This window comes from Nomascus leucogenys, chromosome 21 (genome assembly GCF_006542625.1).
Source record: "Nomascus leucogenys isolate Asia chromosome 21, Asia_NLE_v1, whole genome shotgun sequence".
Lineage (NCBI taxonomy): Eukaryota > Metazoa > Chordata > Mammalia > Primates > Hylobatidae > Nomascus > Nomascus leucogenys.
Window position 1 is genome coordinate 2,218,292 of NC_044401.1, and position 27,415 is coordinate 2,245,706.

A 27,415-nucleotide genomic window follows, 5' to 3' on the forward strand; every position below is an offset into this window, starting at 1 on the left:
TCATGCTCTAACAAGAAAATCTAGAGCAACTGTTGGGTTTCTGGACTGATGCCAAAGGAAAAAAAACACCCTAGGAAGCAATTTTATTAATGCCAATGCCTCTCTGTGAAATGAAAGTCACCCTAAAACCTGAAAAGCAGATTGGAAAGCTATCTTTGATTTTGTAGATATCACTGCTACTTGCTTTCCTACACTTACTGAAAGCAATAACCTAACTTTTCCAATTAATAACCTACCAGCTACCAAATATAGAAAAGCTGAGTGATTCTTGCAAAAGGTATATTATACTTCCAGGCATCATATGCTCAAGACCTGGGGACTATCTATGTGGGTACAAGTAACTGATTGTATAATGTCATTGGATTAAGTCCAGTAATGTCCTTTTTCACTAAATGTGGTTATACACCCTTAACAGCATGTTACAAAGGGAACACGAAAAAGTAAGTTTCACACTGGACCTTGTTCAGGAGCAGTGCTGACCTATTTCACTGACCTATGCTCAGCTGCCACTAGGTGGCCCTCTTTTCCAGCTTCCAAGAGCCTACATTGGGCCTACGTGGCCTCAGCATAGCCTCAGATTTCCTGCTATGAAGATTAATGAGCCCAGCACTGGCTCTAGCTATGGTTTTGTTCCTTTTTGGGTGGAGTGGATGTGTGGTTCTTGGAGAATCTACTACTTTTCCGTGAGTGCAGTGAGAGGCTGTCTTGGAGAATCTGGCTATCCTGACTGCCTAAACAGAGCCTACCATAATTTTTCACTCAAATCTTTAGTATAAATATGATTGTCTTGGCCTTCTGTAATAATATCTTTGAAGAAATACAGATTTAAAAAAATTCATTTAATATTCTCAGTAGACCTGCAACATGGGAAAAATACTATTATTATTATTATCATTTTTGCAGTTGAGAGGGCTGAAATCTCGCAGGGTGATTAAAGCAAGTTTATTACCGTCTGAAGTCTCAGTTTCCTACTCTGTAAAATGGAAGGGTCCCTATCCCTTTCCTACTGCTTTGTGAGTATTTAAGGGGATGGAATTTGGGAAGCCTAAAGTCTCAGTTTCCTACTCTGTAAAATGGAAGGGTCCCTATCCCTTTCCTACTGCTTTGTGAGTATTTAAGGGGATGGAATTTGGGAAGCGCCCAGCGCCCAGTCTACTACTGGCACAGGGTTTTAAAGCCACCCAGAGGCCGAGGCGTCAATCCTCCGTTTCCCTGCGGGTGCTCTTTCCAGCGCCTGGTGTGGTCGATTTGGCGGGGGTGGAGCCCCAGGCGCGTGCAGAGCCGGGCGGACCCGCCCCTCGGGCCAAGGCGGGAGGCGGAGCTCGTACTCAGGAGCCGCCTCCCGGGCGGCCGGGGCGGTCCCCGAGCTGCCTTCCACGTCCTCCTCTTTCCGCGGTCTGTGCTAGCTCGCCGCGGCTGCCTCCAGGGTGAGTACACGCGGCCCTGACTCCGCCGGCGCCCGGGAAATGCAGTTCCCTGGACACGGGCGCCGTGCGAGTGTAGCCGGGCGACGGCCGGGGTCAGTCCCAGGGCTGTAGCAGGGCGGGCGTGGGGATGACGCGGTGGCCTCCGTGGGGCAGTCCCGCGTCAGCCGGAGCGGTGGGCCGGGCCGGGGGCCTACGGAGGCCGAGCCTGGCGGGAGGCGCCGGCTCAGGTGCCGGCGTCCCGCGCGGCGCCGTCTTTGCTGCGGGCCGGGGGAGCCAGACGAGGTGCTGCTAGGTAGGAAAAGATCCAGGGCTCACTCATACCCCAGGTCACGATTCTGGGGTCGCCCCCAGCACCTCTCCGCCGGGTGCATCAACCTGAAAAAGCCCGTTCTTCCTGGAAACCCTCCTCCAGCGTTTCAACGGGGGAAACTGATCAGCTGACCCCAGCCCCAGTCCTGCGAGGGGCCGGCGACCTTTGACCTTTCTCCAAAGGGGTTGGTCACCTGGATTATAAAAGACTCCGGAGACAGCCATTCAGTGTTTATTGAACTGTATCCCTTGACGTTCTGTCTTCCATTAGATAAGGGCTGTTAATTCTTGGTTTGAAAAAAACAGACAAGTCCAGGGGACTCTGGATCGAGAAGAGGCCTATGGGTTGGTAGCCTTAGGAGAGTAGTTATCAACAGAGGGTGGGTGTGCACCCTATTGCAAAGTGTTCCAGAGTGGGTGAGGGATGGGGACGTGGAGGTGGTGAGGGTGCTGGTAGACCTCAGCTGTTTGGTGATGAAAAGGAGGAATAAGAAGACGGTAATTTGAGCGTGGAGGCAAGTTGTGGCTTTTTTTTTTTTTTTTTTTTTTTTTTTTTACTTTTTAAAGAAAGGAAAATAACACCTTTAAGATGCAAGAAAATCAAGGAGAGATCAGGATGAATAGGATTCAGGGTCCGGATTGAGAAACTGGGATTCAGAAGAGGAGGGCTATTCCCGAGACCCAGGCAGGGATTGCTGGAAGGTCTCTCTTGGGAGAGGAGATAATGCTTGATTGGATATAGTTCAGAAGTTTTTGGAATTTTGTCTTTACAGGTTTGTTCTTTATGGAAATTGTAAACCCCATGAAATTGCAATAACTTTCGTCTACCTATAGCTTTGATCAGATTGAAAACATACGTTGTGAAGAAGTACTGACCTGAATTGAACTGTTTGACTACATAATCTGAGGGGAAGTGGATAGAGAGGGCAATAAAACCAGCTCTGTAGTTATAGTTTATATGTTACTTAATAAGTATTTAGTATCTACTTTAAGCCGAGCTAATAGTAATGCCTGCCTTTTCCAGAGATGCATGCAAATGTTGTGGGAACTAACCTTCTTTTTGAAGATCTTTTATTCAGTGGAAACATCCAAAGCAAATCAGTGATGGTTTTCTATTCTTTGTTTTAAGCCATCAATGAACAGTGGTTTCTAAAACCTGGCTGCATGTCCCAGAGTTACCTAGGTTCTTGTTAAAAATATAATTTTTTTTTTTTTTTTTGAGACAGAATCTGGCTCTGTGGCCCAGGCTGGAGTGTGGTGGCACGATCTTGGCTCACTGCAACCTACACCTGCCAGGTTCAAGCAATTCTCCTACCTCAGCCTCCCGAGTAGCTGGGACTACAGGCCCAGGCCACTACTCCCGGCTAATTTTTGTATTTTTAGTACAGATGGGGTTTCACCATGTTGTCCAGGCTGGTCTGGAACTCCTGACCCCAAGTGATCCATTTGCCTCGGCCTCCCAAAGTGCTGAGATTACAGGTGTGAACCATGGGCCCAGGCAGAAATATCAATTTCTTGACCCCACTTCAGGCCTTTGAAATAAAAATCTCTGGGGCTGGAGCCTGGAAATAGGCATTTCAAACAGAGACCACAGGGTTCTCTGGTACTGAAGATTACTAACAGCCTCTGAAGTTTTTCTTTGAGATTGGGGCTTTTTGGCCTATTTAGAACAGGTTTTCTTAAAGGTTATATGAATGAATTGTCAAACTTACATAACTAAAAGTTATAATTCCTGTCTATGATGTTATCTTTAAATTTTAATGTACAGTCATCCTTATTCTTGGGGGATATGTTGCAAGACTGATAGTGGATGCCTGAAACCACGGATAGTGCCAAACCCTACATATACTGTGTTTTTCTATATATGCATACATATCTATATTAAAGTATAACTTACAAGTTAGGCACAGTAAGAGATGAATAATATCTAATAATAGAACAGTTATTACAATATGCTGTGATAAAAGATTTGAATGTCATCTCTCAAAATATCTGACTGTATTTTATTGCGGTTAACTGAAACCGCAGAAAGAAACCAAGGACTACTGTATTTTAAAGGAAAACTCTGTAGTCATTTTATCAGAAAACAACATTGTTTCTGTTGATGAAAACTCCATTTTAGAAAAATGAGAAGATACAGAAGAAATAAAAGTTTTTCCCTAATCCTATAATTAAGAGATGACCACCAATGACTGTCATTTTGTATGTAAAAGATATGTAAACACACATGTATTGCATAATTGGTATGATATTTTATATACTTTTTTTTTTTTTTTTTAGAGACAGGGTCTCGCTCTGATGCCCAGGCTGGAGTGCAGTGGTGTGATCTCGGCTCACTGCAGCCTCCGCCTCCTGGGTTCAGGTGATCCTCCTTCTTCAGCCTCCCAAGTAGCTGGGACTATAGGCATGTGCCACCATGCCCAGCTAATTTTTGTACTTTTAGTAGAGAAAGGGTTTCAACACGTTGGCCAAACTGGTCTTGAACTCCTGGCCTCAAGTGATCCGCCCGCCTCGGCCTTCTGAAGTGCTGGGATTACAGGCATGAGCCATCACACCCAGCCTATATTTTATATACATTGTTATATCTTTTTTTCTACTTAGCTATTATGAGCACTTTTCTATGTAGTTATTGTAAACATTTTAATGAAAGCATATGTCCCATCATATGGATGTATTATAACTAATTAAATCAGATCGCTATTGTTAACATTTAGACTCTTCAATTTTTGGTTACTTTAGCAATGTTGGTTTGAATATCGTGGTGTACCTCTCTGATTATTTTCTTAGAATGCATTTCTAACTGATGGAATAAAAAACCTTTCAAATGCATTTTTAAAATCTCATTTTCACATATCTTCTTACTGCTTTTCCTTACCAGAGGGAAAATTAACATATCTGAAGGATCTATTGCATTCCAGGTCCATTCTCTTATACCAGTGGTTCTCAAACTTTAATGCAGATAAGAATCATTTGGGGAGCTTGTTAAAATTTCATTTTTCTGAGTCCCAGAGGCTGCTGTTCTGACCCGTTGGCTTTGGAGTGGGGCCCAGGAATCTGCAGTTTTAACATATTCCCTTATGTATTTGATAAAGGCACTCTTGGAACCAGATGTTGAGAAATGCTTTTTAAATAAATGGCCAAACAGACTCAAAACATTTAGGTTACTTGTCAAAAGCCATTCATGCATCTGATAACCAGAATTTGAACTCATCTCTTTGTGACTTCAGCGCCCTGTTATACCCATGACCTCAGAGCTTTTTAAACCTTCTTAAGAAGGTTTAGGGTGAGGTGCCCCTAATGACTGCAGAAAGTAAACTCCTACTGACTCCACTGTTGGTTTCTTAGGGACAGCTGAAAGTAACATTTAAGTACACAGTATTGAAACCTTCCATCAGAAATTCTGGTGAATTCTGTATTATGCTGCATAACATATACTACATAAAATAACTTTGGTTGTTTGGGTGTTGCAGGACCACCTGGCTTCATGTGTGGATTTCCATGGCTCTTGCCCAGAGGCGAGTACACTGTGTTCCAGTGTGCCACGGAACTCACGCAGTGGCACTTTGTGGCTTCATGAAGGAAGAGGCAGGCCATGCAACACTTCCTCCTCAAGCCAAGGAGAAGTATCACTTTTAAAGGCAGAGGAGCAGAAGGCAGTGGGTGTGACCAAAAGTGCCATTTATTAAAGGTGAGGACCCTACCCTTAGAAAAGTGTTGATACTGGTGAACTGAAGGGAGCTAGTATCGGGGTGAGCCTTTTTACTTTTTAAAATCCTCCTCAGATGGAATTTTGTACTCATTTTATTAATCATTATTTCCCACCTTCTTTTTTTGTGTTTCATTCCTTTTAGCAGGAGCCTGGAATTATGATGTGTCCTTGTGTATTTCAACTAGTATATCCTAGTCGGTCATTTGTTACCAAATTGAGTACCTGCTATGTGTCAGATTGGTTTGAGGCACTAGGAATACAAAAACAATGATTCTCCTTGAGAATTAAGTTAACTTACTATCATTTGTTGACTTGGGTTATACCTAGTCTCTGACTCTTTATTTTTATTTTTAGTTAATTTTAGACTTACAGAAAAGTTGTAAAAATGATACAGAGAGTTCACCTAGCTTCCCCTAGTATTAACCCCTTACATAACCGTACTACATTGATCAATACTATTAACTAAACTACAAACTTTATTTAAAATTTATCAATTTTCCTACTAATGTCTTTTTTTTTCTGTTCCCACTGTATTTTATCAAGGATCCTGCATTTTATTTAGTTTTTCTTTCTCCTTAGTCTCCTCCAATCTGAAATAGTTCCTCAGTTTTTCCTTGTCTTTCATGATTTTGATTCTTTCGAAGAGTACCAGTTAGGTATATTGTGGAATGAACTTGTGGTGAGCGATTGGGTTTCTCTACTACAAAGTTACTGTCTTTCCCTTTGTAGTTAAGAATTATCTTGGGGAAGATACTTTGAGACTATACTGTTTATCCTCAAATTTTTGCCTATTAGTTTAGCATCCATTGGTGAACCTTATCTGCAACAGTTATTAAGTGGTGTTTGCTGAGGGTGATTTTTTTTCCATCTCTCACTTTCTTACTAGTTGGAATTTAAGAAAAGAGCCACCCCTTCTCTTCTATTCATTTATTTGTTTGATTGTTTTTATCAGTGTAGACTAGTGGATATTCACTTTATCCTATGGGTTAAAATACAGTGCAGTCTATTTTTTTTTTTTTTAATTACTCAAATGCTTCCAGGTTGGGCTATTAGGAGCTTAATCTTTGGGTTTAAACGACTTGTACATGTAAATGGCTGTCATCATTTTTATCCCATTCCTTACCCTGCCCAGGGAACCACAGCCCCTTTAGGATCCGGCCAGTGATCATTCAGAATCCTCCTAAAGGAGTCGTAATTGGGATAATGAATACCAAGGCCTAAGGAAGGTGGGGCAATGTGTGTGTAAAAGGTAAACTCCTAGGAACTCTGCAGGAGTAAAAAGAGTAGCAAAATAATCAGTCTTTCTTCTGGTGTTGCCCCAGGGAGCCCCAAGGCATCAGGATCATGTGCCTGGGACAACATCAAGCCCGCTCACATGCCCTGTGTCTGCAAAATTACCTGGTAGGTTCAGAGATGTTGGAATGCTGATTTTGGTGCTCTTAGCTGCCGAATGAACACACCCTTTCTCCTTGGTGCAAATGCTTAGTTAATATTTATAGAGTGACACATGGCGTCCTCCCCTCCCACTTGGGTGGAGTAAAAATGGGTGATTCTCCAAGAATGATACTTAGCACTTAGGTTGCCTTTTCTTTTGTTACAGCTTATCTGCCTTGCCAGATTTTAAAAACTGTTATGGAAAATTTCAAGCATACACAAAAGTAGAGAGAAAGAAAATAGACTCTCAGGTACCTATCACCTATATTCAAGACTTCTCAGTATTTTATCCATCTTGTTTCATCTGTTCTCCCACTTTGGGATGGAGTTGTTCTCATATTTGACAGGAAATTGCAGACATTGAGATCTAGAAAAAGATAGAAATAAACTCTGAATCCAAAGACTAGGCTTTAATTCTCTTTATATTGTTTTCCCTTTGCTTGAAAATAGCAGGTAGTCAGAAAAAGACTGGTTGAATTGAGTGGAGAAAAACCAAATATGAAAACATGATCATTTTTAACTAATTACAGGGCAGACTTCTAGAAAGGAAAAGAATGGTAAATCTTGCCCTAAATAACTTCTTTCGTGTTGCCTGAATTTGTTCTCAATACTGATGATGTAGTCCCTTGGCACTTCAAGACAGCCTTGACTGAAAAAGAAAATAACTCTGAGACTCTTGTGAGAATTAAGGGTCTCTCAATTACTTAAATGTTAGTGTAAATAAATCCAATATGATGACACTTTCCCAAACACCAACCAGGATTCACTTGCCCTAAAAATAACTTTCTTTAAAAAGTCATTATATTTTCCTAATTATAAAAATATTACATACTCATTAAAAGAAAAAATGGAAATTACAGAGTTAGAAAGTAAAAATCATATCATTAATTCCAGAGATAACATTATCTTGGGCAATATTCTGATAACATTTGAACATGAATCACATTGGTAATTAGAGCCAATAAATACATGTGTTCCTGGGCAGGCACGGTGGCTCATGCCTGTAACCCCAGCACTTTGGGAAGCTTAGGTGGGCACATCATTTGAGGTCAGGAGTTTGAGACCAGCCTGGCCAACATGGTGAAACCCTGTCTTTACTAAAAATAAAGAAAAATTAGCTGGATATGGTGGCGCATGCCTGTAATCCCAGCTACTTGGGAGGCTGAGGCAGGAGAATCGCTTGAACCTGGGAGGCGGAGGTTGCAGTGAGCTGAGATCACGCCACTGCACTCCAGCCAGGCCGACACAGAGAGACTCCGTCTCAAAAAAGAAAAAAAGAAAAACTTGTGTCCTGGAACTGTACCAGATATAACAGTGTACTTGGGTGCATCATCTCATTAAATTCTTAGAGCAACTTTGAGAGATAAGTATTTTTCATCATTTTATAGCTGGCACACATGCTGAGAGGGGTTGCCTCCAGCCACTTTGCTGGTCTCTCTTGAAACATAGATGGACAGACAGATGACAGACCCTTCACACTTCAGATGTTTACTCACAGGAGCCAAGGAAACCTTACCCCTGAACTTCCTTATGCTGGCTCTCTGTACAGTTTTTGGGAGAGCACTTAGAAAGATTGGTAAGAATTATTTTTAACTGGGTCAGATGTCTCAAAAGCAGGATTAGTAATGAAGGCCTAATACTTAAGTAATTATTAATAATGGCTCCTTGCTTTGAGAATAAATATCTTACCTTTGAACAGAGTCCGTAAGCTGCAGTTGAGCAATATTAGTTTATGAATATTCAGAGCTATTCTTAGGTGGGTTTTTTTGTTTTTGTTTCCTTAAATTACAGTCATCTCTCAGTATATGGAAGGGATTGGCTCCAGGACCCCTACATCTACCCACATCCATGCATGCTCAAGTCCTGTAGTCAGCCCTGAGGAACCCACATATTGGAAAAGTTGGCCCTCTGTATACACAGGTTTTGCATCCCGGGAATATTGTATTTTTGGTCTGCATTTGGTTGAAAACAATCTGAGTATAAGTGGAGCTGTGCAGTTCAAACCCATGTTGTTCAAGGTTCAGCTGTATTTTTTAGGACAGTTTTAGATTCTCAACCAAACTGAGCAGAAGGTATGGAGATTTCCCATGTACCCCGTGCCTGGGGTAGGTTTTTAAATCTCTTCCCCCTCTGTAGAATGAGGGAGGTGGATGCGTGGTCTTTAAGATCTTTTCTGATTTCAACACTGCAGTAATTTTATGGTCATAACCTCCTTCCACTCGGCGATTCTCTCTTCCAGGGGACTCTCCCTCTAAAAATAGCTCTTAGAAAAGCCGTGTTCCCAGGGCTGGGTGCAGTGGCTCACACCTGTAATCCCAGCACTTTGGGAGGCCAAGGTGGATGGATCACTTGAGGCCAGGAGTTCAAGACCAGCCTGGACAACATGGTGAAACCTCGGCTCTACTAAAAATGCAAAAATTAACTGGGCATAGTGGTGCACGCCTGTAATCCCAGCTGCTTGGGAGGCTAAGGCACTAGAATTGCTTGAACCAGGAGGTGGAAGTTGCAGTGAGCTGAAATTGTGCCACGGCACTCTAGCCTGGGCAACAGAGCGAGACCCTGTCTCAAAAAATAAAAATAAAAATAAAAATAAAAATAAATAAAAGCAATGTTCCCAGTCCGAATTTTCTAAGATTGAGATCCTTATTTTAAAAATTGCCAGTCCTAGCATTTAAGCCTCCTATAATTAAGTCCACAAGAGGTTGTCTGATTGGCTCCAGGAATCTGATGACTTACTGTCACCAGGTGGGAAAAGAACAGACCTCCAGGAAGGCATTTGATCAGACAGTCCCTAGGAAACAGAAGGCAGATGTGGGAGAGAGGTAGAAGGCCCCCAAGGGAACCTGAATATTCAAGGGTTTGTGTTGGGACTACCCAGGCACCAAGGGGAGAAAAGAGGAAATATCCATGTGAAGGATGTGGAGCTGAGCACCTGGGCAGAGACCCCACGCTACCATTTACTAGTCGTGTGGGCCTTGGCAAGGTACTTAAATCTCTCCAAACCTTCCTTTCCTTTTCTTACCTGTAAGATGGGAGACTAGTAATTCTTATATCATATGGCTAAATGAGAATTAAACAGGTTAATATAAGTGATTTTATACCAGTGCATGGCACGGAGTAAATGCACATGTAAATTGCCCTTTTTATTAGTTATTACTGCCTTCAGCATTGACTTCCTGTGATAACTTCATAGAACTGTGAACACAGGCTATACTGTTTAATTGCTTCGTGTGTCAAACATTGCCCAAGAACTAACGTCCCTTTTCATCTATAGCATTGTGTTTAGAGAGAAATATTTTCTAGGTTTCCTTCAGACTAACCTGAAACTAAATTTTTGGAGTTGTGTCCTTTAGTAAGTGTGAAACTATCTTGAGAGTTTCTGAGGTGGTGGTTGTTTTTTACAGTTACTTACTGCCTCTCTATTCACCATTAAAAAAAATTCACTTTGTTTTCATTGTAAGAGTGCCATATTATAAAATGATATATGTAAAATATATGTAAATATGACAATATGTGCTATACAAAAATATATACATTTATATAAAATATATTAAAAATTTTTAAAATATAAAATATATTAAAATATAAAATATATTATTAAAAATCATTAAATAAAAATAAAATTTATAAAATAAATTTTATAAAAATAAAAATTATTATTATTTTTTTCTTTTGAGATGGAGTCTTGCTGTCACCCAGGCTGGAGTGCAGTGGCGCGATCTTGGCTCACTGCAAGCTCTGCCTCCCGGGTTCACGCCATTCTCCTGCCTCAGCCTCCCAAGTAGCTGGGACTACAGGCGCCCGCCACCACGCCTGGCTAATTTTTTGTATTTTTAGTAGAGACGGGGTTTCACTGTGTTAGCCAGGATGGTATGGATCTCCTGACCTCGTGATCTGCCTGCCTCGGCCTCCGAAAGTGCTGGGATTACAGGCGTGAGCCACCGCGCCTGGCCAAAAATAAAAATTATTAAAAATATATATTATTAAAAATTCTAAAAAGAAAAGAGAGAAAAAAAACCACCCCAGCTAATCCCATTCTCCTAATATGATTATTATTAGCTTTCTAGACTTTCCTTAATTGTATATATCATTAGTTGTAATCATAGCACAGATACAGGGCTTACTTTCTTTTTTTCTTTTTGTCATTTAAGATTTAATCATAAGTGTTTCCATGTGATTATTTAGCATAGAAAATATTTTGGTCTCCATTTTATTTATTTAATTGAGAATATGTTTGTCTATGGAGATTATCTGTGCCCTAGCTTTAGCATTTTCTGTGTTCTTCTGAGAACATGTTTAGAATTTAAGGAGAGATGTGATTTGTCCACACAGAGAGGATATAGTGGATGTTGCTGGCGGCAAACCAGGTATCCTTGTCAGGTAGCCTTTACCACTTTAGTGTATTTTCTGTGGTCCAGGGTGGGCCCTCAGCTAGGTGGTCTTAAAAACATGATTTTTGTCAATAATTAAGAGCATAGCCCCCTCTTAGAAGTGAATTGATATTATCCCATCTTATGCTACTGAAGTATGAAATCAGAGTGGCAATTTATTGCTGACAGTGAGAAATACAGTACAAAAAGTGGTGTTTCAGTGTGTCTGCTTGTTGGTCAAGGTGGGATAATACTTTATGTATTAATAAACTAGGTCATCTAAGCCCCACAATAACTTTTCTAGGTAGATAGTATTTTTATCCCCATTTTACAGACAAGGAAACTGAGGCTTAGTTAAATGACTGGCCCAAGGTTATGTAGCTGTTATGTGGTAGAGCTATAGTTTCTAAGTCCAAACTCCTGATCTTAAACGCTGTGCCGTAGTTTTGTTATTCTTATAGATCGATTGTTGACCTCCTGTTTGGGATTCTGTATGTTTCTTGACAGACTCCCTCCTGGCCCCCATTGCAATGTGCCCTGTGCCAGTGCCTCTTTGAGAATTTAGCATTCATTCCCTGTTGTTGAGGACCATGTTTTTCTAGCTCTCACAGGGGAGAAGAACTTTTCCCTTTTCCCTTATTTTCTCTTTGGGTCAAAATGTGCTTCTGTAACAAGGCTTCACATTTTTTAAATCCTCCCTTAAAACTGTGCCAGGAAGGGGCAACTGAGGCAGAGAACCATTGGGGCTATGTCTTAGGCTGTGTCCAGCTCAGGTCTTTGCGGTCGCCCTTTTTTGCAGTCGCCCTTGTCTCCTTTGCCTATTTGTTCTGTCCAACATCTGGAAATGGCTTCCCTTCTTGGGCGACAGACAGCCTGGCTGATAACCTAGAGAGTGCTTCTGTGATGTATCGATGCCTGGAACCTCTAAAACCTCTGGTTTTCAGATCTCTAAATGCTAAGTGGGAGACCTACCATTAAGGTTAGTCAAGGTCCGTCAGGGATGGGTTTTCAGTTTGTGCTGGAGTGAATCATTTCAGGATAGAATTTCCATTTGAAACAATGTGTCTTTTGTGATTGCGTTTTAGATTGTTGGAGCAGAACTACTGAGAAAAAGCAGGCATTGTATCTTCAGTTGTCATCAGGTTCGCAATCAGATTGGAAAAGCTCAACTTGAAGCTTTCTTGCCTGCAGTGAAGCCAAGAGATACGTATTATTCACGTGATAAAAAACATGGGCTTCAACCTGACTTCCCACCTTTCCTACAAATTCCGATTACTGTTGCTCTTGACTTTGTGCCTGACGGTGGTTGGGTGGGCCACCAGTAACTACTTCGTGGGTGCCATTCAAGAGATTCCTAAAGCGAAGGAGTTCGTGGCTAATTTCCATAAGGCCCTCATTTTGGGAAAGGGAAAAACTCTGACTAATGAAGCATCCACGAAGAAGGCAGAACTTGACAACTGCCCTTCTGTGTCTCCTTACCTCAGTAAGTGTTCCCTTTTTCCTTTGATTAAGTAGTATGCAAACTTTTTATTTAAATATAATATGTACTTGCCTGTATCAAAACATCTCATGTACCCCATAAATATATATATCTCCTGTGTCACAAAAACTATAAATTCAAATAAAATAAATATAACATGTACAAGAAAGTAGAGAACTCAGAAGTGTACCACTTGGTTAAGTTTCAGAAAATGAACATACTTGTCTAACTAGCATGTAAATTAAGAAATAGAATCTTGCTGGAACCATAGGAATTCCCATGCTTCTTTCAGTCACCACTCTGGCTTCAAGATTCTAACTCTACACATTAGATTTTTCCTATTTTGAAACTTTACAAATTGGAAGCATATGTTATGTACTCTTGTGTGTTTGGCTTCTGTTGCTCAACATTATTTTTGTGAGATCTGTTCTCATGGATGCGTGTGGCTATGGTTTGTCCATTTTCATTGACGTATAGTATTCCATCATAGGAACAGACCCACTTTTATTATCCAGCCACAAAAGTCTCAGCAGCACACATTAATAGGGTCCATTGATCTAGGCTGGTGGCTCTGCCCCATGTGCCTCCTGTCCTCTTCCTGAAACTAGTGGGCTAGCGTGGGTATGTTCTCCTCATGGCATCAGCAGAGCACCAGAGCATGAGAGGAGAAATGCAAGCACATTCAAGCCTCACTGGGGTCATATCTGTTGTATTCCGTTGGCCAAAACTATGGAGTCAAGGGACAGAGACTAGGTAAGTTTTTCAATGTGGTCTTTAGTGTTTATTTCTTAAATATGTTGTATATTTTGGTTCATCTTTTATGTCTTGCCTCTCAACTTATATTAAACAGTAAATTAGTCTTGAGATCAGGGTACCAGCATGGTCAGGGTCCTCTTACTGGATATTGTCCTCACGTGCCTTTCCTTGGTGTGTGTGCGCACACACATACGGGAAAGGGAAAGAGAGAGGGAGAGAGAAAGAGATAGATAGATCTCATGCGTCTTGCTCTTTTTATAAGGGCTTTAATCCCACATGGCAGCCGCACCCTTATGATGATCTCATCTAAACCTAGTTACTTCCCAGAGGCCCCGCAGTGGGGATTAGGGATTCAACATATGAATTTCTGGGGACACAGACATTCAGTCTGTGCACCCCTTTCCCAGTTGAGTCATAGTCCTGTATTGTATTTATATTGGCATGCTGCTTCTCTTTAGTCACGGAAGAGCCAAAGTGTTATTCCTGATTGTGTGTTCCTTCACAGATTATACAAGCTGAGATGTAAAAATGAGTCAGGGAAATTCAAATTTTACTGGCTGATTATTCCCCTTGCTTAAAATGCTCACAGTGTATTTAAACAGTAAATTCATTCGTAAAGAATAGAGCGGCAGTGATGCATTACTGGGCAAGTACTGGACTAAAGGTGATGTGGTTGGTGATGACTTAAAATGGGCCATTGGTGACCCAAGGAGGGACAGATCTTGAGAAGATATTGGGGTAGGGGGAGTGATAGGGAGACTGATAGAGAGTAAATGGAAGCAGATACTAGGTTAGGACACGTAAAAAGTTATGATGATGAGAAGGTGAGCTGGGGGCCTAGTTTATATTAGACCTGTTGTGTGAGGCTCTTTGAGGGCGCAAGAACAGAGACACAGTCAGGTTAACGATGGGGATGGTGAACAGGCCACACAGGAGACTGTCTCAACAGCTACCCCATTATCTCTGGTAGCTCAATAGCCCAGCATCAGCTCTAGCACTTGTCATCTGTGTCACTCCATTCCTTACTGTTTGTTTTTAGGGCATTACTGACTGCTGTGTCTTGCATGTGGACCCTGCAGGAAGGCTCTCGTAGGCCAATTATTCTCTTTGGGTGGCTTGAAGAAGTTACGTACCTTGCCTGCTGTTGAGCAGAGCACCAAGGTGCCATTAGACACGTGAGCCTGGTCTAAGCAGCCGTGGCCAGGGTAGGGGATGGTTACATGGAACAAGGCATGGCGGCTTATGCACAGGGAGGGCCTATGACTGCTTTACTCAGAAGGGGATAGCTCAATTTGCAAGCATCTTGAGATTTTACAGCCTGGCCAGTATACGTGGAATTTAGAAACAAACAAATAAACAAAAAAAAACCTGAGCTGTTTCCTCCTGTGGATGGCTTTGGGTTTCATCTGTTTGGATTGCTTCCAGCCACTGAGCAAATGCTGTGCTCGACTGGAAACGTCTGTTGTGGTGGCATAATGGGAGAGTTGTTGCAGTGCCACACATACCTATTACAGCTGGGTTAGGGAGGGAGACTGGTTTCTACTTCTTTTTAGTGCTTTGCTTACAGGGAGTCAGGGTAGTTCCAGAGTTTAGGGAAGGGGTGGGAAGAGTGCCTTGTCCAGGAGCTTGATTCTGTGGAATGCTGTTGATATTTAAGAGATTTTCCCCTCCTCCTGGAATTTGGAGAAGGAAAAGAGGATAGACCAAAGTTGAAGTTACTCTATCTAGCCTTGCCCTTTGCTCTTACGAGGGTTCACCAGGATATTCCCTCTTACAGATGGATCATAGAGCAAGTTGATTACCCAGCCACAAGGAGATGCTTTTATTATATATCCGCCACTTGCTTTTGCAGCCAGTAACCTTTGTGACATGGTGCTCTGGCTATCATCATGACTAAATGAGTGTTTAATCATAATAAAAGCTGACATTTGTAGTACTCACTGTGATCTGGGCAGTGTTCTTTCTATGCATATTAGCTCGTGTAAATCTCAATGCTTTTTGAAGTAGCTATTATTGTCTGTGTCCTATGTTCATTGTAGGAGGCCAGAGCAAGCTCATTTTCAAACCAGATCTCACTTTGGAAGAGGTACAGGCAGAAAACCCCAAAGTGTCCAGAGGCCGGTATCGCCCTGAGGAATGTAAAGCTTTACAGAGGGTCGCCATCCTTGTTCCCCACCGGAACAGAGAGAAACACCTGATGTACCTGCTGGAACATCTGCATCCCTTCCTGCAGAGGCAGCAGCTGGATTATGGCATCTACGTGATCCACCAGGTGAGCGTGGGGGCAGACCAGAGCCTGCCCTCGACCCTCCTCTCTCTGCCAGACTTGGCCATGTGACCGTTTGTCTGTGTTGGATGAAAGGAACATCAGACTATCATCAAAAACGAGTTCTCTTACCTCATTTATCCTTGAAAGGAGTAGAGGAAATTCTTGTCTCAGAGTGTGGAGTTATGGGTTCAAGTTCTGGGAAATTTTACTGCCCTTAAAGGAACCTCTGGAGGAAGCCTGCTTTGTGAGCCCTTCCATGTTAGCCAGTGACTGCCCTCAGATTTCCCCGGAGGCTTCCTGGCCCCTTCTGTTTCTTTCTATGCGTGCTGTGCACTATATGATGAGATTCTGGAATTGTCTGCCATTATTGACCATAGCGACTCAATGGGGATCTAGACAGAGGATTTGAAAGAATATTCTGTATTAGTAGCTGTGGTGCTCTATGGCTGCCACCACATTTCTGCCCTGAACTTTGCCACTATTTATTATGTTTGATTTAAACTTTCTGGATTCATTTATTTGGCTTCCAGAAGCATGATTTGGTAGGAGCACAGCATAACTATCGGCTGCTTTTGAAGAGCTTACCTCTGAGGTCAGTGGAGTGGGTGATTAAAGATACCTCTATTTGGCATTAAAGTTTATTGAAAGAAAACTAAGACATCAGTTTAAACATCAGTGTCTAAACTTTTCACAGTTATCCTTGGCCATCCAAGGAGGCCAAGAAGAGGGATAATTCCCCCTCAAATTCTTAGAAATTCTAAGAATGTCAGCAAAATCATGACTACTGTTAGAACTGGTAATATTTCTTTTAGGTAAAACTTTGGACAACTCAGAGGACCAGCTCTGCAGTGTAGACTTGGTGATAAACTGAGGCTCTTGAAAATCAGTGTGCTTATATAGCACACCTATGTCTGTATTTTAGTACTTGGAGCAAAATGTTACTATTATACTGTTTTATAGCTATTTTTGTTTTTAAGGTTGTTGGTCATAGGTTTGATTTATTTGATTCTGAGTTCTTGCTCAGGACAGTAACCCACAAGGTATAGTACTATTTTTATGAATAGAAAAACATGTCTGCTTTGGGCCAGGTCTGGTGGCTCATGCCTGTAATCTTAGCACTTTGGGAGGCCAAAGTGGGTGGATCACTTGAGGTTAGGAGTTCGAGACTAGCCTGGCTAGCATAGTGAAACCCTGTCTCTACTAAAAATAAAAAAAATAAAAAAAAATTAGCTGGGTGTGGTGGCACATACCTGTAGTCCCAGCTACCCAGGAGGCTGAGGCAGGAGAATCACTAGAACCCAGGAGGTGGAGGCTGCAGTGAGCTGAGATCACACCACTGCACTCCAGCCTGGGCAACAGAGCGAGATTCCATCTCAAATTAAAAAAAAAAGAAAAAGAGAAGGAGAAAAATATGTCTGCTTTGTGTTACTCTTATCAGGAAAACATTGTGGTAACTTCTGAGAAATACTTGTACTTTTATGATAACCACTTAACTGAAATTCATTCTGAAGGAATTTGAACGAAGCAGCCATGAAAAAATTATGTAATTTTTTTATTACAGCTTCAATCATATTACAGGTCAAACTGTGTTCTTTTATTACCCAGCGACGAATCTACCTCCATAAGGCCACTGTGAGGATTAGCCTCCACCAGTAGCATTATAACAGGATTCTCTTACAGGGATTTCTAAGAAACTTTAAAGTAGCTTAGAACTATTCGCAATAACCTTCTCTTTTTATAGGTTATAAAAAAAGGTTTGAGATTTCTTGATCCTTTCTGGCAAGCTATTAACTAAGTCTCTTAGAAGCTTAGTGTAAATTCATAACAGAGGGTAAGATTGGGATTACCTAGGATTGAACTGTGAAGCAGTAATACTAATTGACATGACTAGTATATAAGAAAGGTTTTGTAGTTTTATACAGAATACGTAAAGGTATTTGTAAATTTTAAGTGAAAATTTTTTTTGTTAACTGGTAAGAGTACTTAACATGAGATCTATACTCTTAATACATTTTAAGTGTACAATACATTATTATTGATTATTTGAGTTATTTGTATTTTAAAGCTGCATTTAAAAAATTTTAAATTGTAAAACACGATGTAAAATTTACCATCTTAACATTTTTGTAACTTTTATTTATTTTTACTGTCTTAACCATTATTGAGTGTACAGTTTGGTAATGTTAAGAATATTTACATGCAATGTATCTATGCATAATTATGCAATATACTGGTTGCATAAATATATGCAGTGTATTTATGAAATCAGTTCCAGAACTTAATCTTGCAAAACTGGAACTCTCTATCATTAAACAACAACTCTTTGGATTTCAAGGAATGTTTCTAAGTTCTGGAATATAAGTATGTGTGAAGCACGAAGAAAAAATCAAATGGTCTTTTATTGTCATTGCAGCTTCTCTGTCAGATCTTTATGCCACAAGTATAGTCTTGTGTGTAGAATAATATCACCTCCTGAATCCTAACTAAGAGGGGAACAATATGAAACTTTATCTCAGGAGCTTTTCAAGTTTTAATTTTCATACCTGTAGGCTGGAGGTAAAAAGTTTAATCGAGCCAAACTCTTGAATGTGGGCTATCTAGAAGCTCTCAAGGAAGAAAATTGGGACTGCTTTATATTCCACGACGTGGACCTGGTACCCGAGAATGACTTTAACCTTTACAAGTGTGAGGAGCATCCCAAGCATCTGGTGGTTGGCAGGAACAGCACTGGGTACAGGTAAGGTGGCTCTGCTGAGGGTGGCTTAGGTCGAGAAGCTCGACTATTGTGATCAAGACTGGGTGGAACGAGCATCCAGAGTGTCTTAAGAACATGAGAAATAGAAAAAATGGTCCATGATATATACATCACTTGAAGTGCAAAACAGAAGTTAGAGAATGTAATGAGGAAAAAACCGTACAACTTCGGCAGAGGGTCACAAAGACAAGGGAAAGCGTTGGAGAGAAATATCATCCAAGCATTGCAGGTGGTGACCAGCGTCACCCACAGCGCCCCTGTCGGGGGGCTTTTGCAAGCTTTCCCACACTGACTAGAATGCAAGTAACTTATTTGTCTATTCCTGACTCCCCCCTCTAGGAGGCAACGAGCTGGTGTCCCTTAGTGAGACCTCTGTCGAGACATCACTTTCCAGACTGTGGCCTCTCTCTAGAGTATGGGGAGAGGTGGGGGAGGGCATGTCCTCTGAGTAGTCTTCTCAGGAGCCAGGACACCCGGGACAAGTTCATTTCTCTCAAAGCCACTGTGAGAAGTGCCAGATGCCATCATCTGTGTCTTCATTCCCATCCCCTCCACCCCTAAGAAGGGCGTAGCTGTTTTTCAGCCTTATTTGATTCACCAGCTCCTATTCAAGCACAACCAAGGGGAAATAGTGACACAGAATGTTTCTCTGCAAATGAAACACTATATTCCCTCATTTGTGTGCACACTTACCTGTCAGCTTTCCCCAAGCCCTGCCGTTCATGGGTGCTCATATCTGTGGCGCTGACTGTGCTGGAGGCCATGAGACCAGTTTGAATAAGGCAGAGCACCTGCCCTCACAGGGCTCCCTGTTGAGTGTCGGTGTGGGGAGACAGGTAGCTACAGTGGAGTTGCGTTAATTTTGCATTTCTGCAAATACAACTATAAGCACTTGGTGAAGAGGGGAGAGAGGGACAAATGAAGTGAGGAAGAGGAAGGCAGAAGGAGAGAGAGAACTGTGAAACTATCCAATAATGCTGGAGATTCCACCAGTATATACTCTACGTGAGTGTGAAGTGGAAAGTGAGTCTCTTGATACCTCATTTGTTCTGGGCTTCCATGTTGCTCTCTCACATTGGGCAATTTAAGAGAATTCTTAAGTAACATTGATGTAGGTGACTGCTGCCTCAGGTACTGACTTTAAACCCAGGCCGTGTGTAAGCTGCAGGACATAAACACCTAGAACAAACTGTGCTGGGTGAGAGCACAGTGTCTTTAAGAAACACCTTGAAAGGAAGGGTTTAAAGCTGTTCCCCAGGTAAGGTGGTACCTTAATCTTGTGGAACCAACAAGAGCTTCTCAGCAGAGTTCCAAGACATGCCAGAGAGCACAGCGCAGTTTTGGGGAAAATGCAATAGTTCACTGGTATTCTAGAAGGAATGTCTACGAGGAGAGGCAAGAACTGAGGCTAGGCAGGGGCCAGATTACACAGGCCTTGTTTAGTCTGATAAAGAGTTTGAATTTGCTGTGGCAGGGGTTGGGGAGCTGTTGACACGTGTTACAGCTGGGGAAGGATGGGAGAAAACTTGGTTCAGCTGATTTTGAATGTATCAGATGAAGCAAGGGAAGAGGGGAAAGCTGAGGGGAGAGACGCCACATGTCTGAGTTAGGGCAGGGGCTGTGGATCCAGAGGGCAAGGAGAGAATCCCACGATTTTTCTCTTTGGGGAAACTTGATCTTTGGATCTAATCTTATTATCTAGGGGTTTTGTTTTCTGGTTTCTTTGAGTCACTTCCGCATTGAGGAAAGCAGTATCATGGCTGGGCAACTTGGTTTTTTCAAAAGCATGTCACTGTCTGTTCACTTATTCTGTAGTAAGATGTCACTATTTACAACACACAACACCTGTACCTTAGACACTTACCATAGATGATAATCTTAAACTTCCCATTGCCCAGATTTTTTTAAAAAATCTGGTTGCACCATTCATTTCTAAGCACTCACAGAGGATTGTTTAAGGACAGGTTTTTTGCTGGGATTCTAGATTTTATCTTTCTATTAAGCTGAACCATAAGAAGGCTGAGCTCTTGGACATTCCTGCCAGGAACTGATTTTCACTCATGCTTTGGTGTCACAGTCGTGGATTTCATCAGATGCCGCTCACTCTGAGAAGGAGCATATGTATGACTCTTGCTGTTTCTAACTTGCCATTCTAACTGGCCAGATGTTTCTTTTATAACTAGGTATCGGAAAGCCTTTGTTGAGTAACTGACTGGTTTTCTTAATATGATTCAGGTAATTGAATGTGTTTCCCCTTTTGATTGAGAGGCTCTGAGCCAAATCCATGACCCTCTTTTAGAAATTGAAAAGAACCTTATTTGCAGATCAGAGTTCTAATGTATTTCCCATCTTAATTTTCTATTCTGATTTAAATGTTTCTAGGGTCCTGGTTTATGATTTATGATTTTCTGTTTTTTGTGTATCATGTAAGCAGCCTCATCTTTTGTGGCTAGAGAGAGGTATGTGTAAGTAATGTAGGCAGGAGTTGCCCTCCTCCTGGACTACTTTTGCTGCTATGGGCAAAGTCCCTGTGGTGGGCAAGTTCATTTCCAGGCAGCTGAATGTCTGCCCCGTGCTGGCAACTGTGTGCCCCAGTGCCACAGAGCTTAAGTCAGCACATGCTTCATCACTGTCACACCAGCCCCATGAGTACAAGCGCAAGAAAGGTTTTCACCTTACACACATGCAGAGGGAAGAAGTTAAAGTAAGTTGCCCCAAGTGTCTCAGACTCTGATGAAGCCAGAAACAAATCTTGTTTCTCACTGCCAGTGGGATCAGTGATGAAGCTCTGGACCAGCCGGTGGCCAATGTTACTGGCAAGAACTCCTTTGGTACCAGCCTCCTTCCTACAAGGATTCTGTTGTTATTTTATGACTACGTTTTCCCCACCGTTGGGCCTTACAGTGCTTTAAAAATAAATAAAACTGTTCCAGGGCCATTTAAATACTTATGCTTTTACAGGTAAGAAGAAACACCAAAAGCAAAGATCAGTAAACACAGAGGTAGTTGCCATCTGACAGGCACCTGAGAAACAGTTCTTTTATTTTTTTTTTTGAGACGGAGTCTCACTCTGTCGCCCAGGCTGGAGTGCAGTGGCGCAATCTCCGCTCACTGGAACTTCTGCCTCCTGGGTTCAAGGGATTCTCCTGCCTCAGCCTCCCGAGTAGCTGGGACTACAGGCACGTGCCACCACGCCTGGCTAATTTTTTGTATTTTTAGTGGAGATGGGGTTTCGCAGTGTTAGCCAGGCTGGTTTCAATCTCCTGACCTCTTGATCCGTCCGCCTCGGCCTCCCAAAGTGCTGGGATTACAGGCGTAGAGAAACAGTTCTTTAACCCTTCTTGCTGACTTGTCTTCTTCTGCCCCTCCCCACTCCAGCCCACCCCTCTCCAGGTGGTCGTCAGGCAGCCTGTGTCTTTCTCCCTCCTGTGCTTTGCCTCACAGAATTGTGGTCACCAGGAGATTCCCCATTTTTCTGCCTATTTGAATCCTTCCAGTCCCCCTCCTCCTGATGTGGTGGCACCTCTCTCCTCAGAACCCTGATAATGTTCACCTCTTTTGTTCAGTTATAAACTGAGGGCAGGGCTCCCGCATTCACGTGTTTAGCCAGCCGTCTTGCACGTGGTGGATATTGGTTTTGATAAGCTACCACATCATTTCCTTGTTCTCATGCTGATTGCTTGTTGGTGTCAGCAGGTTATGCCTGCCTTATTACCACATCCCGATCAGGCAGCTGGTGTTCAGGCAGCTAAGAATCACTCCCCTCTGTAAAATGCATTCTGATAACCATGGTAATGGGACACTGCTATTAGATGTCTCGGTCAGTGATATTTACCTTCTAAGCACTTTATTTCCTTTTTTTTTGTTATAGGCTGCAAAAATTCAATTTCCCAGAATTTTAAGTTAGGGGCAGATAAGTAAATCTGCCTCTCTTATGGGTTAAACAGAGTCTCCAGTCTTTTCTCAGAATGTAGAAAGAAACAACTGAACTACAGATTAGCTTTTGGGATGCCACTTGTTCGATGGCCAGTGTCTACATGTTTGTTGATCTTTCCTTTCAGTTTTTCTTTTTATCTAGAAAATCATAAATATTTTATCGGTCCTGGAACAGTTTGACCTGAAGTTAAAGTTAAAAATCCTCTAGATATTCACATCTTTTTATTTAGTAATATCCAAGTTATTAAGCTACCTTAACTTGGCGTTTCTGAATTGTTGAAATATTATATTTAAGGGATACCTTTATTTCTGAGATTTACAAATTCGTCCACTGATAAGAAGATTCCTATATAACTGGGAGGCTGGGAGGTGCTCTCTGACTTTTACCTCCTGATCTTTCTCCTCTTGCCTCTTTTTCTTTTCGGTATTCCTAGGGTTCCACAGAGCTGAGCCCCTTGGGTCTACCCTTTGTACTCTTCTCACCAACTAGATTGTTGGAGATTTCTCGACCTGTGCCTTCAGGTACTACATGATAACAGCTTATCTCCAAAGCCATATCTGTAGTCGCTCATCTCTTGTGAGCTTGGACCCTGTATCCTTTTGCCTACTGGCAAAGCCCCAGGTGTATCTAAAATTCAGCTTATCTAAAGCATGATTCACTGTCCTTCCTTTCAAAACCTAATTCTTGTTCTGTACAGCCTATTTTCATGAAAAGCACTACCTAGACTCTGTCTGGTTGGCAGCCCAGAAACTTCAGAGGGTGTTGACATGTGTTGGGTTATCCAGGAAACAGACTCTAAGCTGGAGATGCATTTTGAGAAGTGGAGATTTGCATACAGAGTGTGTGCATGCAGTGTGTGTGCAGGAGCTGTCTCCTGCCTTCAACCCTCCCCTGCAAAAGTGAAAGTGAAAAAAAAAAAAAGGTATATTCATCATGACATGCATTCGTGCTGAACCCTGATGCAGCCTCAGAATCCTTCTTAACCCCAGTGCCCTTGGCAACTGTTACCATTCCTTGGATTGGCACATGAGATGAAATCTTATCAATATCTGATGGTGTGGTTCACATTGACAGGTATCTCTATAGGCCTCTACACACAAATGTCACCATTAACAGCTGGGTGGCACCTTGCTCAGTGAGCAGAGGTGAGCATTTGTCTAGATAGAGGAAAGAAGACAAGACAGGGAAGGCCAGGAGCATTGGGAGGTGGGTGTCAAGCAGGAGAAGCAGGAGTGGGTGGGTGGAAGTACATGGTCTCCCAGGTGTTCCTAGAACGCCAGCCCTGAAATCAGAGACCTTTGGTGCTAATATTCTTACCATTTCTCTCATCTCTTTTGCTCCAGGTTACGTTACAGTGGATATTTTGGGGGTGTTACTGCCCTAAGCAGAGAGCAGTTTTTCAAGGTGAATGGATTCTCTAACAACTACTGGGGATGGGGAGGCGAAGACGATGACCTCAGACTCAGGTGAACAACAGAGAAAGGTCCCCTTCACGGGGCTCCGCGATCAGTGTGGCTCTGGAGATCTGCATTTATATTTATTCCTTTAGATGCCGGTCCAGCAGGTCACTAGGCTGCAGATTTGGGCTTGAAGGGTGCAGGGGCTGGAGGGAAGGTAGGATGGCCCACATCATTCTGTGCCAGTAGCAGTTTACTTCTGGCCTGGGGGCATTTGGGGTCCAGAAGTGTTGGTGGAGGTCTTGTGGACTTGTCAGTGGGGAAGACTTACTGAGACACCAGTGAGTGAGAAACCCCAAACTGCAAGGTGTCTGCTGAACTGCAATTTGGAGACCGGGTTGTTAAGAGCCTCATGCTTTCTGTCAGACCCCAGGGGGACACAGTTCCCAGTGTCCCCTGCAGGGAGTGCCAGCAGCCTCCGGGGAGCTGCACATGTTGAAGCAGGCAAAGAGGTCCTCTCAAGCGTTAGGCAGCCCTGGCAGCCCTGCACACTGTGGGGACTGCAGGTGGCCTGACCCCAGGCCTGACTCTGGGCTGTTGGCATTACCCTCGGTTCTCTTGGACTGCTTTCTGCTCTGAGGGGCTCAAAGGGAATAAGTTTGGCCTCCACCCACAGCTTCTTTCCCTCAACTTGGATTTGGGGACCAGATAGTTATAGTTATCCCTACCTCCCAGAAATAAGTAATTATTCAAGAGCTTGGGCTGGTATCTTTAGACTTGGAATCACAAGGCCCTTCTGGGTGTCAGGAGGCCCCCTTCCATCCTGCTGTTGCCTCTTGGAAAATAAATTTCTTTCTTTTTTTTTTTTTTTTTTTTGAGACAGAGTCTCGCTCTGTCACCCAGGCTGGAGTGCAGTGATGCGATCTCGACTCACCACAACCTCTGCCTCCTGGGTTCAAGTGATTCTCCAGCCTCAGCCTCCCGAGTAGCTGGGACTACAGGCGTGTGCCGCCGTGTCTGGCTAATTTCTTTGTATTTTTAGGAAAGGCCAGGTTTCACCATATTGGCCAGGCTGGTCTCGAACTCCTGACCTCAGGGGATCTGCCTGCCTTGGCCTCCCAAAGTGTTGGGATTACAGGTGTGAGCCACCGTGCCTGGCTGGAAAGGAAATTTCTAACCTGGGGCTCTGAATTATTAGTTATGTCACTGTCAGAAATTTTTTTGTTGCCTCATGATAAAGAACCCAGGGGCTCCATGCTGCTCTTGTTGCCATGTCTAGGCTGAGAGCCTCTGGAATGTTTCTAGCAGGAGGGAGTGGATTTCCCTGACCAAGGGCTCTACAGAAATGGCCGTAGTGATGGGCAACAGCTATTCACAGCCTATGTGGTCATGGCTTCGGAACTGGACAGAGGGTACCTGCTGCATTTCAGGACAAGAGTAGCAAAGGCTAGTGATAAACAATTCCCATTATCTTCCCCAAATCTACTTCACTGGGGTGATTAGTAGAATTTTGCCCTGATCACATATCTTCACTGTCTTCTTTCCTGCTACACTTCAGCTTCAAAGTAGAGGGGAGCCTCCAATTTTGCTTTCATTTGAAAAGACTATCATGGCCTTCAGAATGGTTTTTGACTAATGTGGTGGATAAACTAAGATGATTTGAATATGAAAGTTGGTTGAGATTTACTGCTTATTTATTCGCCTGTGCAACAGGCACCATCCTTCTTTGTACTTACATAATACATAATACATTGCAGAGTACAAGCATGTTCCGTGCAGATTATATCATTTGAATCTTTGAAATCAACTCCCTATCACCATCGCCATTTTACAGATGAGGGAACTGAGACCTGGAATTGTGAACTGATTTACTGAGGTTGTAAATAACAGAGTCCAGATTTGAACCTAGGATTGTAGCTTTAAAGCTTGTGACCATAAATGGCCATTCCTTTCTTTGTTAAAAGAAGGCAACTCTAAGTAAATTGGGGATCCTCACAGACTTGATTCTCCTATTCTTCAGGATGTTTTGAAATAAGTACTTTATCGTTTTTTTTCTTTTTGAAGATGACTAAGTATAAACTAACACATCTCCTTGGTACCCCAGTAATAAATGTTGAATCTCATTCTTTTTTGGGCTTATCGCCTGAAGTTCCACCATTATAAGAAATTGGAAATTTTAGAAGTTTTTCTTTTTTTAATACTCCAGTAATCAAGCTGCCTGTGACACTGTGTGTGTATAAATTTTCGCAAATGATGCTTTTTATTTGCCTAGTGGTAGATAAATAGGATGGACTTAAAAAAAAATCTCTATTATTTTTCTAGGGTTGAGCTCCATAGAATGAAAATTTCCCGGCCCCTGCCTGAAGTGGGTAAATATACAATGGTCTTCCACACTAGAGACAAAGGCAATGAGGTGAACGTGGAACGGTAAGTCCTGGCTTCACCTGCCTGGCAGGCTACCTCCCTAGTCTGTTCTGTCAGTAAGGACTATGTTGAATTCTATCAGATTTGAGCCAGTTCATTGTGTTAAAAGATTTTTATTAAAGAAATTTTCAAAGAGACACAAAAGGAGGGAAAGTGGTGCACTGAACCCTCACGTCTATAGTTCTCAATTCGTGGCCTCCCTTCTTTCCCTCATTTTTTTTCCTACCCCACTGGATTTAGAAACGTGTCACAGATGTCGTAGCATTTCATGTGTAACTGCTTCAGTATGTATTCTTAAAATATAAGCAGTTTTAAAAAAGGAATCACAATACCATTATCATACCTAGAATAAAATTAACAATATCTTCTTAATGTCATCAAATGTCTAGTCAGTGTTAAGTGCTTTTTTATTTTTAAAACCAGTTGGTCAGATCAGTGTCTAAACAAGGTCCACATTGCATTTGAATGATCTCTTTTAATCTGTAGGTTCCCTCTCCCCTTCTTTATTTGTTCCTTGATATTTATCTGTGGAACAAGCCAGATTATTTGTCCAATAGAATTCCTTGCATTGTGGATTTTTCCAGTTGCATCCTGGTAGTATAACTTAATATGTCCTCCTGACCGCTATTTTCTCATAAACTGGGTGTATTAGTCAGGGTTCTCTAGAGGGACAGAACTAATAGGATATATATATATGAAGGGGAGTTTATTAAGGAGAATTGACTCACACCATCCCAAGGTGAAGTCCACAATAGGCCGCCTGCAGGCTGAGGAACAAGGAAGCCAGTCCGAGTCCCAAAACCTCAAAAGTAGGAAAGCTGACAGTGCAGCCTTCAGTCTGTAGCCAAAGGCCCAAGAGCCCCTGGCAAACCACTGGTGTAGGTCCAAGAGTCCGGAAGCTGAAGAACTTGGAGTCTGATGTTCAGGGGCAGGAAGCCCAGCAGAAAGATGAAGGCCAGAAGACTCAGCAAGTCGGCTTCTCCCACCTTCTTCTGCCTGCTTTATTTTAGCCACGCTAGCAGTTGATTAGATGGTGCCCACCCACATGGAGGGTAGATCTGCCCCTCCCAGTCCACTGACTCAAATGTTAATCTCCTTTGGCAACACCCTCACAGACACACCCAGCAACAATACTTCACATCCTTCAA

The 27,415-nt window shown here is 42.5% G+C and overlaps 1 protein-coding gene and 1 long non-coding RNA gene across 3 annotated transcripts in view; one reads left to right on the top strand and one right to left on the bottom strand.

Moving 5' to 3' along the window:
- Window positions 1–1,305: 1,305 nt before the first annotated feature.
- B4GALT4 (beta-1,4-galactosyltransferase 4) overlaps window positions 1,306–27,415 on the top strand; it is a 116,722-nt gene continuing 90,612 nt past the window's right edge. For both annotated transcript variants that reach the window (XM_030802225.1, XM_003261847.4), the window contains exons 1-7: window positions 1,306–1,427; window positions 5,207–5,424; window positions 12,335–12,732; window positions 15,525–15,757; window positions 18,304–18,491; window positions 23,790–23,912; window positions 26,166–26,270. In XM_030802225.1, the coding sequence (XP_030658085.1) occupies window positions 12,480–12,732; window positions 15,525–15,757; window positions 18,304–18,491; window positions 23,790–23,912; window positions 26,166–26,270 (902 nt within the window). In that variant the 5' untranslated portion in view covers window positions 1,306–1,427; window positions 5,207–5,424; window positions 12,335–12,479. The remainder of the gene's footprint in view (window positions 1,428–5,206; window positions 5,425–12,334; window positions 12,733–15,524; window positions 15,758–18,303; window positions 18,492–23,789; window positions 23,913–26,165; window positions 26,271–27,415) is intronic.
- Window positions 7,134–16,079, bottom strand: LOC105738543. The gene is made up of 3 exons (XR_001114371.2): window positions 15,884–16,079; window positions 12,222–12,434; window positions 7,134–7,246 (listed from the first exon to the last, which is right to left on the bottom strand). It is a non-coding gene; the product is annotated as an uncharacterized LOC105738543 (long non-coding RNA).